The sequence below is a fragment of the Hemitrygon akajei genome, chromosome 4 (assembly GCF_048418815.1).
Source record: "Hemitrygon akajei chromosome 4, sHemAka1.3, whole genome shotgun sequence".
NCBI lineage: Eukaryota > Metazoa > Chordata > Chondrichthyes > Myliobatiformes > Dasyatidae > Hemitrygon > Hemitrygon akajei.
The window spans coordinates 47,534,475-47,549,643 of NC_133127.1; the positions used below are offsets into that span (position 1 = coordinate 47,534,475).

Consider the following 15,169-nt stretch of genomic DNA (forward strand, 5'->3'; position numbering starts at 1 on the left):
GATATAATGTTGAGACTTTATAAGGCTGTGGTCAGACCGCACTTGAAGTACTGTGAGCAGTTTTGGGCCCCTTATCTAAGAAAAAAATGTGCTGGCATTGGATAGAGTCTGGAGTCCCAGGAATGAAAGGGTTAACATATCAGTAGCACTTGATGGCCCCTGTACTCGCTGGAGATTAGAAGAATGGGGGGAGGGGGATCTCATTGAAACCAATTAGATATTGAAAAGCCTAGACAGAGTGGACGTGGAGAGGATGCTTCCTATAGTGGGGGAGACTAGGACAGTCTCAGTATAGAGGGATGTCCATTTAGAACAGAGATGAGGAAACATTTGTTAGCCAGAGGCTGGTGAATCTGTGGAATTCGTTGTCACAGATGGCTGTGCAGGTCAAGTCATTGGGTATATTTGAGATGGTAGTTGATAGGTTCTTGTTTAATCAAGGCATCAAAGGTTATGGGGAGAAGGATAATAAATCATCAATGAGGGAACGACAGAGCAGATTTGATGAACAGAATGGCCTAATTCTGCTCCTATATTTCCATACTCACAAACGTTACTGACTCTCAACTGCATTCAAAAATGACCCAGGAAGCCATTCATTCCAGCAGGAATTTGGGATGGGCAGTGACCTGTATATCCAATAAATAAATTGATAATCATTTTTTGAAAACTGTTGAATATCTCTTTATAGGCAATGCACTTCAAACTGTAACGCCTTGCAGTTAACTTGTTCTTCTGATGCAATGGAAACAACTTCTTCAAAACCCAGTAGCATAGTGGTTAGCACAATGTTTTGCAGTCGCAGGAAACCCAAGTTTGATTCCCTCCGCTGCCTGTAAGGAGTTTGTATGTTCTCCCCTTGACTGTGCGGGTTTCCTCTGGGTGCTCCAATTTCCTCCCACAGTCCAAAGAATAGCAGTTGGTAGATTAATTGGTCAGTCTAAATTGTCCGGTGATTAGGCTAGGTTAAATGGGGGGTTGCTGGGCAGCATGTCTTGAAGGGCGAGGAGGGCCATCTGCACTGTATCTTAATAAATAAATGAATAATTTTGAGGACCTTCATTGAATGATGTATGAAGAGCAATCAATTTCCTCTAGCCCCTCCTTAAATATGGAGACACAAGAGACACTGCAGATGCTGGAAGTGTGGAGCAACACACAAAGTGCTGGAGGTCAGGCAGCGTGTATGGAGGAAATGAACAGTCAATGTTTTGGGCCAAAACCCTTCATCGCAGCCCCACCACTAACTCTACTGTGAACCCGCCTGTAACTTGACATTCTTTTTACATATGTACAGTTTAAAGGACAATGCATTAACTGGGAATCTACACATTTGCTCAGGGGAAATACGCAGTTGTGGAAGTGAGTTGCTGCCCAGAGTTTAAAGTGGTAGGTGCTTGGAAAGCAGTGCCAGAGTTGTGGTGGATCTTCAGGGGCATTTAGACAGACTCATGAACATGAAGGGAATGTGGACTATGTGCACCAAATGGGATTGGCCACATCTGGCATCATGGTCAGCATAGACACAGTGAGTCAAAAGGCCTGGTCATGTTCACATGCTGCAATGTCCTGTGTTCTAGTTGCGAAACAGAAACCACAGGCTGAGAGGTCAGTGTGAAGTTTGCAAGGCAAAAACATCAAAAATTCAAGTTCACTGGGGTCTTGCATAAATTTTCTGGTTTGCACTCTGTACTTTGATCATTCTTACCCTCGGCCATTAGGCTCTATAATGAGTCAACCTATAGCCGGGGAAGTGATGACCCCTCCTGCTAGACTGTTTGAGGCAGCTTGCTTTTTATTCTTTCGTACTTCTCATCTAATATTTGTATATCTGTGCACTTGCAGTGCTACTGTGACGCTGTAATGTCCTTTGGGATCAATAGAGTATCTATGTAGCTACCTATACAGCAATAAAAATCCTAATAGTTTTTCTACCAGCCTACTCAGCTTCTGCTAACACCTGCAAAAGCCTATGTACTGTGCACATATACAGGAGTATATATAGCTGGGGTGTCTAAGACTTTTGTAGACTACTGTAGTAATTTTATGTGTTGCACTGTACTGCTGCTGCAAATTTCATGATGTTTGTGAGCGATGATAAACCTGATTCTGATATGATTCTCTATTGTGGACTGAGAGTGGGAAGGGGGCAGGGAGAGGGGAATCACGGTAGGGAAAAGGGGAAGGGAGAGGGAGGGAGCAGAAGCCGCCAGAGAGATACTCTGCCTGGTGTCTCAGGGCTGGGTGTCTCTGCCCTTAGCACTCGTTCTCTATCAACTGTCCCACACCCCTCCCGAGGAGCTCCACCCTTGCCACTCCCAACATCCTTTGTTCTGTCAGGTTTACAATCTTGCTCTCCGCTCCACATTGACAAGTACAGCACTGTGCAAAAGTCGTGGGCACAGTAGCTCTATATACGTGCCTGAGACTTTTGCACAGTAGTGCATGTATCTCTAGGTCTCTCATTTCCTGCACCCCACTTAAAAATTCTACTGATATGATCTGCAAGGCACTGAGCAGAAAGGGTCTTTTAATTGCAACTCCTACATAAATACTTTGACAGTTGGCAGTGCCTCACCATCAGAGCTGCTAAGTAACTTGAATGTTTGTGAATGTTTCTGGCATTCAAAGTTAAGCAAAGCTAACACAATTCTAAAACATATTAAAATTATACAAAAACACTTAAAACAATTAAGTACATTTGAAGTTCCTTAAGTATCAATACAATGTAAATTACGGATCATCCCCAGGTTAAGAACAGCCGGTATATATGAAAATGTTTTGTAAAGTCTGACATACATACAAATGTTAATTTGTATGAACAGCAGAACTCATTTCTTCTCTGCACTTTTAATAATTATACTATTTTATCAATGTTATGTGTTTTTGATCCTATTCGTTACAATACGTACTGTGAAGCATTAAGTGATTATTGTGTATTTTCTGACTTACCAACTAAAAGTGGAACCCTTGACAGCCTTTAGTCGTGAATTACCTCTGCCCCTCTCCATTACAATGAACATAGTCACCAAACCAGTGTCAGGTCTAACCAGATCATGTTCCATAGGCAGCTTTCTCATTCTATCGGTTAAGGAAAGTGCAGGAACTTGGTGGCCTTCCACTGTTCAAAAGCAGTCAGAATGACAAAACTGAAGACCTCTCACGAATTTCAGAACTTCTGTATTGGTGATAGAATTATAGCATTTGATATTCTGCATAAACACAGGTCGATGAGACTCGGCAGAATAACTTTGGCATAGCTGTTTCTGTACTGTAGTGCTCTAAGTCTCTCTGACTAAGTCAACTTAAAACTTTTGTTGAATAGACAACTAGTGTTATACCAATAGGAAACCAGTTAGCTGGTCAGGTGAAAAAAAAAGCTAATATTATAGTGTTAGATATCTTTGAAACTCCATCTTTTATATTTGTGACTCCAAATTGTGTTGAGATATTGGGAACAGCTGGGATAGATGTTAACTAAGGTTGAGGTGGAAAATGGATGGTGACTGATTGGCTGCCTGAGTACCCACTGTAAGGAAAATTAAATTGAGTGTACTTTGTGACATATGCAGATCCACTGCTCTATATTACCCAACCCCACAATAAATTAAAATCTACACTAATGCTACTCAATACATGGCTCTTTTCCAAAACAGGAATCTTAAAAAAATAATGTGGATTATGTATTATAATATGCTTGCCTTAGCTAAAACTGAGGTCTCTATGATAATATCAAATGGTCAATATGAATACACCAACCCTTCATTAAGAGAGAAGTGTAACAGTGACTGAGCTGCTTTTACCCAAATTCAAATGTTAATTCTGTAGATTCAATTGAAACTCAAGGAAGATTTTATCCTTTAATAGGCTGGCTTTGCAGTATCCTGGGAAAGCACATCACATTAACTAGTGGTGTGCTGCTCCAAAGAACCCATTACTGCCCCAAATTTCCTTTCCCTTCCTTTGTATTGATACAAATTTGCAATGTGATCTTGGTAATTGCAAAGAACACGTGTGTGAAATATGCAGTCTATTGGTTCAGTCATTGTGCTATTCAAATAACATTTAGTTTGTTCCACAAGTTTGAGGTTACAGATAATGGCACAGTATCTTTCCACAAAAAAATCACAAAAGCTTGTGACATACGTGAATTTGGCAAATTTCATACATTAAAAAAAAGGTTCCGACCACCATGATGTTTCTTTTAAAAAAGGTAATGGCTTCAACCCGTTATACCATAATCAATTACATTGCACCAGATATATTCTATTGACAAAAAAGAAGTAAACACTAAGATCTAACCAGTAGATAGTTACAACTTAAGGTGACCAGTACATAACATAAAAGGAGGATGAGAGAAACTTAGCAACAGTTTTAAGTGCTGAGTTTTAAAAACACCAGTGTGTGATGAGATACTGTAGCTTAGCGGTCTGCAGTTCCCTACAAATATCAATAGCTTTTGAATCCCACATGATGACTTGTAATGTGAGTGAAGTTTCTGTTACGGTTTCTCCAGCTTGCTCACCTTGGGAAGCACCAGAGATTCAGTGTTTCTTTTAAAAGCCGTTTTTTTTCCAGGACTTGCACAGCTTTTCCACCTAAGGTGGAGATTCCCCGGCATGGACTGGGCTCTATCATACATGGTACAGAAGCTGTACTGTACTGTATTCCTCTGAACTCCCCTTAGGCTAAATCTTTCATGATCTCCAAATGACTATCACTGAAAATATACACATAAGAACAATAAGATGTAAAGTAATATTTGAGGGGAAAACAGCTGTTAGTTCAGAAGAGAGTAAAATTAAACTAAATCTATCTACATATCTTTGTTCAGCAAAAAGAAAACCCCAAGGGCCAATTTCCGAGTCTGATGCCTACAGTTATTTCCCTTTCCTTTTTGCATCTTGTACAGGCCATGTATAATCTCGATGTGGGTCCACATCCAGCTTCCATTTAGTAGCTGATCTTAACAGGACAATCCAGACTGAGAGTAAATACAAGTAGCATGTTGTTTGGCGAGATCACTTGTGGGCAAGCTGTCAACAAGCCTCCATCTCTAGAAGCGGGCCTGGTGTTGCTGCTTTTGTCTTGCACGTCGCGAATGTGTTTTGTTTTCCTAAATGAAAATAGAAAACCGTGGTTATAATCAACTGTTACTGATATATATACACTCTACACATATAAACTTTTAAACTCGTGGGGCACTGTCACACAAATGGGTGGAAGGTAAAACCTTTGTCTAACCCTGAAAATCACTCATTGGATAATAAGCTGGGTTCAGAGATTTTGCTTTTGAATAAGAAGATTATGGGTGGAATTCATCCCTTAGAACTCATTGTTTAATTAGTCTAATTGCTCCCTGCTGTAACAGTAGGGGCCATCACTTTCACATTATTAATATATTAATTATTATTATTTCAGACAATTAGTCGAAAGCTCAGACTAACCTTGCAATTTGACATAAAACATATTGCAGCATTTATTCAAAGAGTCTTTCCTAAGGTGTCCTTCAACCAATGCATTACACAGAGCCATGTATTTCATCTCTGATCATGGGACTCTGTCATTTAGTTTGCTTTGTCTGTTAGAGTACAACAGTGACCATTCTTCATTGTCTATAAAATACTTTGGAACGTTCTGTGGCTGTGAAATGCACTAAAGAATACCCGTTGTGGTTTTGGGAGAGATGGGAGGGGGTCAGGAGTCATAACAAGAAATTCCCAGCACATTATCGACTGGTTAAATTGAAATACATGCGGCTTTATTGTTACTTAGTTGTTTGAATTCATTGATAAAATATTTCACTACAAAGAAAGCTGTTCTACCTGAGACATCTGTGCCAGATGTTTAAGATCTGTCCACACTTCAGATTTTTCTCTATAAGCATTCGAACACGTTCCCCACAGTGTGTCTAAATGCCCCATGTGGATACCCGGCAAAATCCTATTCTCCATGTATGGTCCTTTATCTGAAAGTAGTTTTTTGTCACATCCTTTCCAATTCTTTTTGCCAACTACTTAAAATTAACGACCGATGGTCGGTTATCATTGAATAGATGTCAAAGAAAGTGGCTTCTCACTACTTGCCCCATTAACACCCATATAATATTTAATGCCATCAATCCTGTGTAAGTTTTTATTTCCACAATATGCATCTTAAGTCCCTTCTACTTTCTAACGTTGTGACTTGAAAAAATACTATCAGTGCGAGTCACAGATGTAATTTTATTTAATCTGCGGCAGTCAGCAACTGTAGGCTTGCCCTTTTGAAAGAATTAGGCTGACACTGTTCCAGATTAATTTAACTAAAGTACAAACTCGTCACACCATTGAATTGAGTTTGTGCTAAAACCAGGTGTCAAAACCATTTGGTTATGTTACTATGCAAATCTGTAGAGAACTTTACCTTAATTGTTAGTTCCCTGCACCACCTCACACTCCAGACAAAATATAGTGCCAAGATACGGTACGTCAGCCAGAACCAGACAATGTTTTAGTGTGGGCCCTCTGTCAAAACATCTCCTTGCACCTCTCTCACTGGCCCACATTGTCAATCTATCCATTGTCCTCATGAGTGGGGCCTGAGCACCTGTAGTTCCTGGTCTTCTTTCAGATTTGCTGCTGCTGCAGGGTTACATATTCTTTGTCCCAGATTTCAGTCTGTCTCTGGCTTCCTTTCAAATATGTCAATTACCCAAAACTTGTACATTTTCCTTTATCTATAGGCTGCCTACAGAGGAGCTCGTTGCTCAACAGCAGTCTCAGTATTATGAAGGCTCCATGATTAAACAGCGCCACGTGACATATTGCACACTCAGTTTGTAATACTTCCTATAGCCAATCTGCCGAATTACAGTTCGCTTGTCACCACTGGCTGTCTTGTTTGGTTTCATTTCACTGTGTCTTCTTCACTGAATCAACAAGGTGCACATAAAATCTAGTCTGGCCACATCAGTTTACATAAATATACTCAACTGTTAAAAATCTTCCACCACCATCTATCTTTTCATTCACCCTTTAAAAAATATTACTAAGGGATAAAATTTCTGGCATTACTTCCAATTCAGTTGTAATCAATACGATGTACTTGGAATTTCACTTGACTTCAAGGGATGCATTTCTGAGTATAATATGCCACTGCTACTATAGAGCAGACTTAGAACTGTTGATTGGGGTTGAATTTCTTGGCAATGGGCTGTGTGCATGGTAACTTATGCACAAGTGAAGGCCATTTAGTCCCGCAAGCCTCTTCCTCTGTTCAATGAGATCATGGCCTATCTGTGACCCATCTTGCTCTGCATCTGTGAAACATGCAGAGGCTGCAAGAGGTGTTACAGAACACAACATAGGTCAGGAGGGCAGTAATTGGAAATTTCAGCCCAATCATTAATTTAAAAGCTCTTGGTTGTATCATTGCTGTGGAGTAATTCAGAATCATTGATACTATCTTACCCAGAATTTAAAGACTGCATCATTTCATTTTCAGCCACAATTTTTCCAATCTTACCCCTTCTGGTTCTGCACAAACAGGCACTGTAGCTTTTCTCACCGTCTTACTCCCAACACACAGGCTTGCATGCATTTTGTTTCCTAGATCATTATTCTTTTTTCAGCATTTGTTGCTCCTTTTGATGTTTTTCTCAGTGGAAATGCATCAATTTATTCTTTCATTATCCCCGCATGTAAGTTCTTTACTAAATATTACATCCAAGCTGTTTTTCCTGCTAGCGTATTATAAATTCAGCATTGCAAAATATAGGTTGGCATCACTGGCATAGTTGGAATTTATTGTTGATCCCTTGCCACATTTATACCATAATAAGCAACCTAATATAATTGCCAACACAAAAGACTAGATGCTGGAATCTAGAGCAACACATAAAAAGCTGGAGAATCCTGTGAATTAGGCAGCATCTAATGAGAGAAACAGTCAATATTTCAGGTTGAGGAAGCTAATTACATATTTCTGGGGCTCTTGGAACTGAGGTCAGGGTTAGACATAGGTTTAGGTTGGTGCAGATAAAGCTCATTTCCATGTGAACCTTTTGTCATGGCAAATAGTGCTCTGAAGCATATAATGATGCTCGAGGAGATTGTACTGATTACACCGGAAATTCCTGGTATGCTAACCCACGTAGCAACTGGTTCAACTGTCAGCCTTGTGAACAAAAAAAACAAAATTAACTGCAGATGTTGGATATCTGAAATAAAAATAGAAAATGCTGGAAACTATGTAGGTTAGACAGCATCTGTGGGAAGAAAACAAATTAATGTTTCAGGTCTGATGAAGAGACTTGAAATTTTAGCTTCTGTTTCTCTTCCCACAGTTGTAGCCTGAATGTATAAGTGTTTCCAGGGTTTACCGTTTTTATTTCAAACAAGAACGATTATTTGGTCAGAGTACAGAAATGTTCTCTCTCTATTTATCTAACCAAGACTAATTGGAGAATGTTTGGTGTTGAAAACGTGTATGCAGAAATGGCTGGAGTGCGGGATGAGAAATGGAAGCCACTTGAGGTACATGGGCCCACTAATAGGCAAAATGGAAGAAAGATTCCAGAAAATCACTTAACATGGAATTAATGGGCAATGGTTCCTTTTCAGATCTTTTGGAAATGCCATTTCTGTTCTAATAGTGACTGGATGCTACAGGAAAAAAAGGAAATGAATTCAAATTGATTAGTGCTGGTTCTCATATTGAACTACACGTTCAGTTTTAGGAAGGATATTTAAAATTAGGATATATTTGGGAAGGAGTTGAGTAATGAAGGCAAAGCAAGGTGCTTCAAGGTTAAGTCACTCAGATGCGTAGTAATGAAGTGATGTCCAGTTTAAAATAATGAAAGGAGCTGACTGAAATGTGGCAAATAGTTCTCCTTGGAAGAAAATGCAGAATTACCAGATATTTTTGACGTTAGTTCACTCGAAACGGTGTGTGGGTTGGTAGGAGACTGCAAATCTGCCCTTGTGTAGGTGACTGATAGAATCTGAGAAGCTGCTGATGGGAACAAATGGATTACAGGGAAAAATCAGTGGTGAAAGGGATTACTCTGTGAGCTGGCATGGATTTGATACTGAATATAGTATGCTCCAGTGATGAAAATAATTCTGGAATATGAAGCTCATTGCTTCAGTGCAAAGTCAGGTCTTGACTCAGCTGGCTTACTACTCTTGTTTCCAAATCAAATGTTGATCAGTTCAAGCTCTTCTTCAGGGTCTTGCCCACATAACTGAAACTAATCCTTCACACTTTCACTTCTAAAGGATTCTGTCTCAGGCAAGATGTTCAACTTAAACCATGCCTGCTTTCTCAAACTGAGAACGAATCCTAAAGTGCCACATCAAAGAGGAATAAAGGAGTTCTCCCACAAAACTGATTGATTGGTCTTTTCTCCCCTCTCTTGTTTGTTGGAACTTGCTGTGCCAAAATTGGATGCCTAGAAGATAACAACAGTCACATCTTACAACTATCTAACTAGAAGTGTTTTTAGGATTTGGAAATATCAATTTTTTAAGTTTGCTTAATTAAAAATGACTCCAAGTGTGAAGTTCAGTATTTAATTAACCTTTTTACACAGTTTATTTTTGATCAGCTGTGGCTATGGACTTGTAAACCTTGTGGTCCTTTGCAATGTACTGTCTCTCCATTCAGTATTCTGGTTTGCTGTTCTCAGATTCAACTTGAATGTCTTCCTGTTTCGTCATAGTCTCACCTGTCACTCAAATCTGAGTTTCCAAATTACCTGCTACCATTGGTAGCCTTGGGGTGGGTTTCTCAGCCATCTTTCCCACCCACTATCACTCACACAATCAATGGAGCAGCAACCCTTGTTCTATGAAAGGTTGGATGGACTAGATGGGCCGAATGGGCTGCTCCTGCTCCTTTGTCTTGTGATCTTGTGAAAGGTCCAGTTTAGATTGGGTTTGCACACAAAATAATCCAAGTCTCTAATAAAATCCATAGAAAAATTACTGATGACTAGACAAGTGAGTCATCAATAAAGTCAAAAGAACAGAGTAAGTCAAGAGAACTGACCACATGTTCTTGAAATAAGCAGTGGCCTAACTAATCAAGTACAACCTGACCATGCAATCAAGGAGAATGGTTGTTTAAGTGAGAAGCTTTTAAAAGAGGTGATAACCAGCCCACTCTCCAGCTCCATCACAAAACTTAAAACTAAGATCATTACACTTATACACTGAAAGAGACTGGCTGTGGTGACTTGTTGCTACTGGAGCCATTGCAGTCTTTGTTTTGTTTGCTAGATTTTTTTAATTTCTTTTTATTTCATAAAAGTGCAGATGTCATTATAATCAGCATTGAAGTAACAGATCCACTGAACGATAGGGTTCCCATCATGATATTCAAACATTCACCTGTAGGCTCTGCTCTTGCGGTTTTCCTCATAGTCATCTCAAAAAAGACAGATTCTTTATGCAGAGCAAGCTAAGAATTCTAGAAGGATCTTAACAGCTATTTGCTACAAATTATGAAAAATGTGCAAGGAAGCCTTTACCAAATTATTTATTTATAATTATACTTTTGCGTTAAATATTTGTTTAAAACAAGTATTGATGGAATATTTGAGGTGCGTCCAGACGTCATAATACCTGGGCCATAAAAGCACTACCATCAATAACTCCAAATAAATACAAGGAAACCATCAGCAATTCCTTCAGAAATGGGAGAGCAGTTTGATACTGCCACTGTTTTAAGTGCACAGTTCATACAGTATCACCTGATAGCAGACACTGAGACAATTACACAGGTTTTCTCCGCTTTGTACTGCTTTCAAATTGAATCCTAATTGGACAAGGTACACAGCAGAAGCCCCTCCCCCTGATTGACTAGCAGCAGGAGCTGTTGCTAGCAAATACTGACACAAAAGTAAGTGGAAGTTTGTCTCATCAGCTGATAGCTGGAAAACCATTAAAGAAGTGTCAGTGGGAATGGGTTTAATCTAATCCATTTCCTTTTGTGCCCCAAACCTCTCTAACAATATATTGTTGGTTTCTCCTCTCAGGAAATATTGCTGTCAAGTTTTGCATCAACACAGTTAACTTCCTGCCAAGGAAACACTTGGGCTCTCCGCCAGCAAGTTCACAGCAGCCAAGCAACACCCACACGGAATTCAATGCTGCCCCCCATTACCAGCGAGGAATGTATTTCCTCACTGGAGGAAATGAGATGTGTGTTTCTGTTGTAGTTCTCAGATCTTCTGCACCAAACAGCAATTCCACTTTGATATCAGAAGGTTAAGACAGTTCATCGAGTCCTGAATTCCAGCTTGTGTTTCCTAAGTAGAACCCTAACCTCCACCAGGATCAAAGTGCAGTTGTGTTAACTCTGCTCACTCTTTGCACTTAAGATTTGGTATGAAAGAGATTTTATGTTCTGTTATTCACTTTAGGGACGTGGGCGTCACTGGAAAGGAAGCCTGCTGCTTTTACTAGTGACCACAAACTGCTGAAGAGCCACTTCAAGCAACAGCTACATTCACCATGCTCTCTGAGAGGAGAGTCACATATAATTATGAATGGACAGTAAAGAACTAGTTGGGTTTTTACACCATTTCAACAGAGTTAGAGTCACTTTTACCAAGAGCTGCATTGTAATTTATTGATTTTGAGAAAAACCATATTAAAATTCTCATAATGTGATTTGAGGACTTCTCACCAATAAACATAAATATAACAGTATTGTATGCCCTGGAATAATTGGAAAAAAAACACACCACTAAGATCTAAAAAAAACAGCTTTTTGACTTTATTTTTTAAAATTCCAATATTTTCAACAAATCTGCTTCAAAAGAAATAGTATAGTGATACAGCTCACAAGAAAGCTTTACTCAATAATCCCTGCTCTACTTGCAATGTGAAAGTACTCTTTGCCACAAATCTGTCCCATCAGTTCAATCAAAACACTCAACAATAAAGACACCTTTGAATATTTTGTTCCAGTTCTTCTAATAAAACAGTCCTCCATTAGCTCGAAGGAAAGAGCATAGGTGTCTCAGGGTTGCTGAGCTTGAACTATCGGCCTCTGCTCATAGGCTAATTCCGACCACATGGGTCCTGCAGGGACCAGCACGCAGAGCAGCAATGTTTCAAGGGGGCTAATTAGGCCTTGACGGCATTTCCTCTCCGCATCCAGTCCTGGGAGGAATGAGGCGGATGGATAGCTGCGGGGGGGGGGGGGGGGGGGAGGTGGGAAGGGATACAAGGAAACCACGCTCCATCTCAATCAAATCAACCTCCTTGAAGCACACGTACCATTCACCAATAATGAACTGCCACTGATGGCGGCATCACAGTGCTTCTGGGCAAGAACAATGAAGTGCAATAATGACCAGAAGAGGTAAGAACCAAATGCTAGGGAGCGGCAGCAAGGCTCACATTGGGAACTGTACAAATTTCCTTTCTCCTTAACAAGACCAGTGGAATCTATACAATATATCTCTCATAATTCCCTCCAATCCCATTTCCAATAACAATTCTTCCAAACAATTAAAGCAATGATAGTGCATGTGTACCATAGCAGGGAGCTGAGGGTGAACTTGGAGGGTCATCTTGCAAATCTAAAAAAAATCTTTACGAGAAAAAAAACCCTCAAGTCCTCACTGCAGCACACATTCTACACAAGTAGAATGACTCCCTGGATGAAGATGGGGAGGAGGGAGGTCTCATGGGTTTTTTATGTGTGTAGGTGTGTGTAAGTGTGTGTCGTGTCTGTGTGTGTGTGTGCATACACATATAGGGTGCTGGTTTCACTTCAGGCTGGGAGCAGTAAGCAGTGCAAAGTGCAGCCTACGCTGGCAAGAAACTCCTTGGTAAGAGCTTGTAAAATGGGAAATAAAAATGGACGTGATCAGGAGCCGATTGTTGGTTTGCGTCCAGCAGTCTGATGAGGTTGAAACGACAGTCTCTGCCATCAGCCCAATTGCTCGTCATTGAGTGCTTACGTCCCAACCACAAGGTCCCGAGTCCCGAGTCCGCCACTCGGAACGGTCTGCCTCAGCCGGGGGAGTGTTTGTTTGAGTTTTGATTTTGAGTGTGTCAGTTTTCAGGTGGGCTGCTATATAGAGCACCACTTTGACGTGAGGCGTTCCATCTCTGGAGGAGGGAAAAAGCTGCCATCGTCTGGCTCAGCCCACTTGACCTGTGCTTTCTGCTGGCTGATGATGGAGCAGCGTTGCTGACAGTCTCGGAGAAGTCTGTGCCCCAACCCGTCCTGCTCTCCTGGCTGCAGGAGGAGGAGCTTTGGTGAGTGGCCTGCGAGAAGGAAATAGAAGAATGAATACATGGGGAGGCAAGCGTAATCCAAGAAAGAAAACACAAACTTTTTACACCCCAGAGAAAAATACCCACAAAGATTCCACAATTATTGCTGAGAGAATGGATGATGCCTCTCTGCTTCCAGTCTTCTTTTTCTCATCCATACTCTTGATCTTCCTCTGCAGAAGCAGGCATAAGATGAGGCTCAGACATCAGCCTCCCTCTGTTTCTCTTTTATATTTGAGTCAGACGGTGAGTGAACAGGGCTAAGGCCACTCCTTTGCACAAAACATTGCTTAACATCAATAACTACCACTTAAGAGAAGAAATATTGGTGGCCATATTCAGTGGTTTTGTTTCCAGTCACTGTCTAGGCATCAAATAGACACTAACTCAACTTCCTGTCAGTTGTCTCACGTGACAAGCAGAAACCGGGTTATCATTGCGTCCTTCTGAGATCTTCACCTGAACTGTGGTAAAGTGGAGAGCAGTGGGTAGGAAGAACCTATCTGCATTTACCTGCTCTCTAGAACAAACAGGTATCATCTCAGCTCCTAGATAGCCTAATCCAGTCTAGGCCCCAAAGAAATCTTGTAATATGGCTCTGAGCCACCAAGGACATTCGTTCCCACAGCGCTGTTTTTGCTAATTAAGATATAAGCAGATGATACAAAGTTAAATGCTAGGATCATCTTTGTTAATAACTTCATGGATTCCTGGCACAGTAATAAAAATTACACAGATGAGAGAAGGTCACCCAAAGCTCTCCCTGCTGACTGTGCGATTTACTCTTTAGCCTTGCTATTGCCTAAGGGAGTCTTGTCCAGAGAAGGTTCTTGTTTCACAGTTCCAGCTGTGAAACAATGTCACAGTCCTACAATGACCCAGCTGCACTTCACACGCTTAGACCAAGAAATCATTTAGAGTTCCTTCCTGATGTTGACTGAGAGGACATAATGATAAACCAAGGACCCATGGTGGAGGCAAATGATCCCGCGGCCAATGGCCAATGTGGTGGCCTAGTGGAGCAGCCATTTACTGCTGCCTAATAAAGCCAGAGGTCCAATCCTGACCTCAGACACGTTCTGTGTGCAGGTTGTTCATTCTCCTGTCACTGCACCAGTTTCTTACGTCACAACCATTTTGCAGCTAGCTGGACACTGTAAATTACCCCTAGTGTATAGGCGAGTGGTAAAATCTGGGGAAAGCTGAAGGGATTAAGGGGAGAATTAAAATGATGGCATTAATGTAGGATTAGTGTGTATGGGAGGTCAATGGTCAGTGTGAACTTGGTGAGCCAAAGAACTTGTTTCTAAGGTGTATCAGTCTGTGACTGAGGGATGTGCTACCTAACCACTGTGATATCAGCACAAGGCCACATCCTCCCTCTTACCTAAACCTACAAATATTCCGTGGCATAGAAACACAGAGGAAGAGCGTTCCCTGTTCTCACCAATATTTATCTGTTAATCAGTATGACTAAAAACAGATTGCAGTAGAACTCCAATAATCTATTATCTATTGTTTGAAACTCTTGCTGGTTTGGTATCTAGCACTTTGGGTTCTGGTTCTAACACCCACTTTACTGGGTTCTCTTTCCCATACTGCTTTAAACTCATTGAGACCCTGTTTCCCACGTTCTCTTTAAACTTACCTGGGCCTTCTTTCCACCCCTTCCTCTAAACTGTTCAGTGCCCCCTTTTCTGAATACCTTTTAGACTCAGTGAGTTCCGTAGAAAATTTGTTTACGCTAATGTGTAAAGTCTACAAGGAAGTGAACTAAGATTGTTTTAAAATATTCAAGACAACGAACAATCTGAAAACTCTGCTCATAAGGTCCCAAAAGCATGAAATTATTGGAGTTTTCTGAGTCTGCAGTTTGTGGACTGCGCACT

General features: G+C 40.7%; 1 protein-coding gene across 4 annotated transcripts in view; it reads right to left on the minus strand.

Annotated features, from left to right (window-relative positions):
• Window positions 1–2,900: 2,900 nt before the first annotated feature.
• The window catches only part of lef1 (lymphoid enhancer-binding factor 1), a 178,168-nt gene continuing 165,899 nt past the window's right edge, over window positions 2,901–15,169 (minus strand). For 2 of the 4 annotated variants that reach the window (XM_073042510.1, XM_073042509.1), the window contains exon 10: window positions 2,901–5,116. In XM_073042510.1, coding sequence (XP_072898611.1) covers window positions 5,040–5,116 — 77 coding nt within the window. In that variant the 3' untranslated portion in view covers window positions 2,901–5,039. Of the gene's footprint in view, window positions 5,117–11,744; window positions 13,272–15,169 lie in introns of those variants that run through there. The other 2 variants (XM_073042507.1, XM_073042506.1) reach the window with 1 other exon arrangement.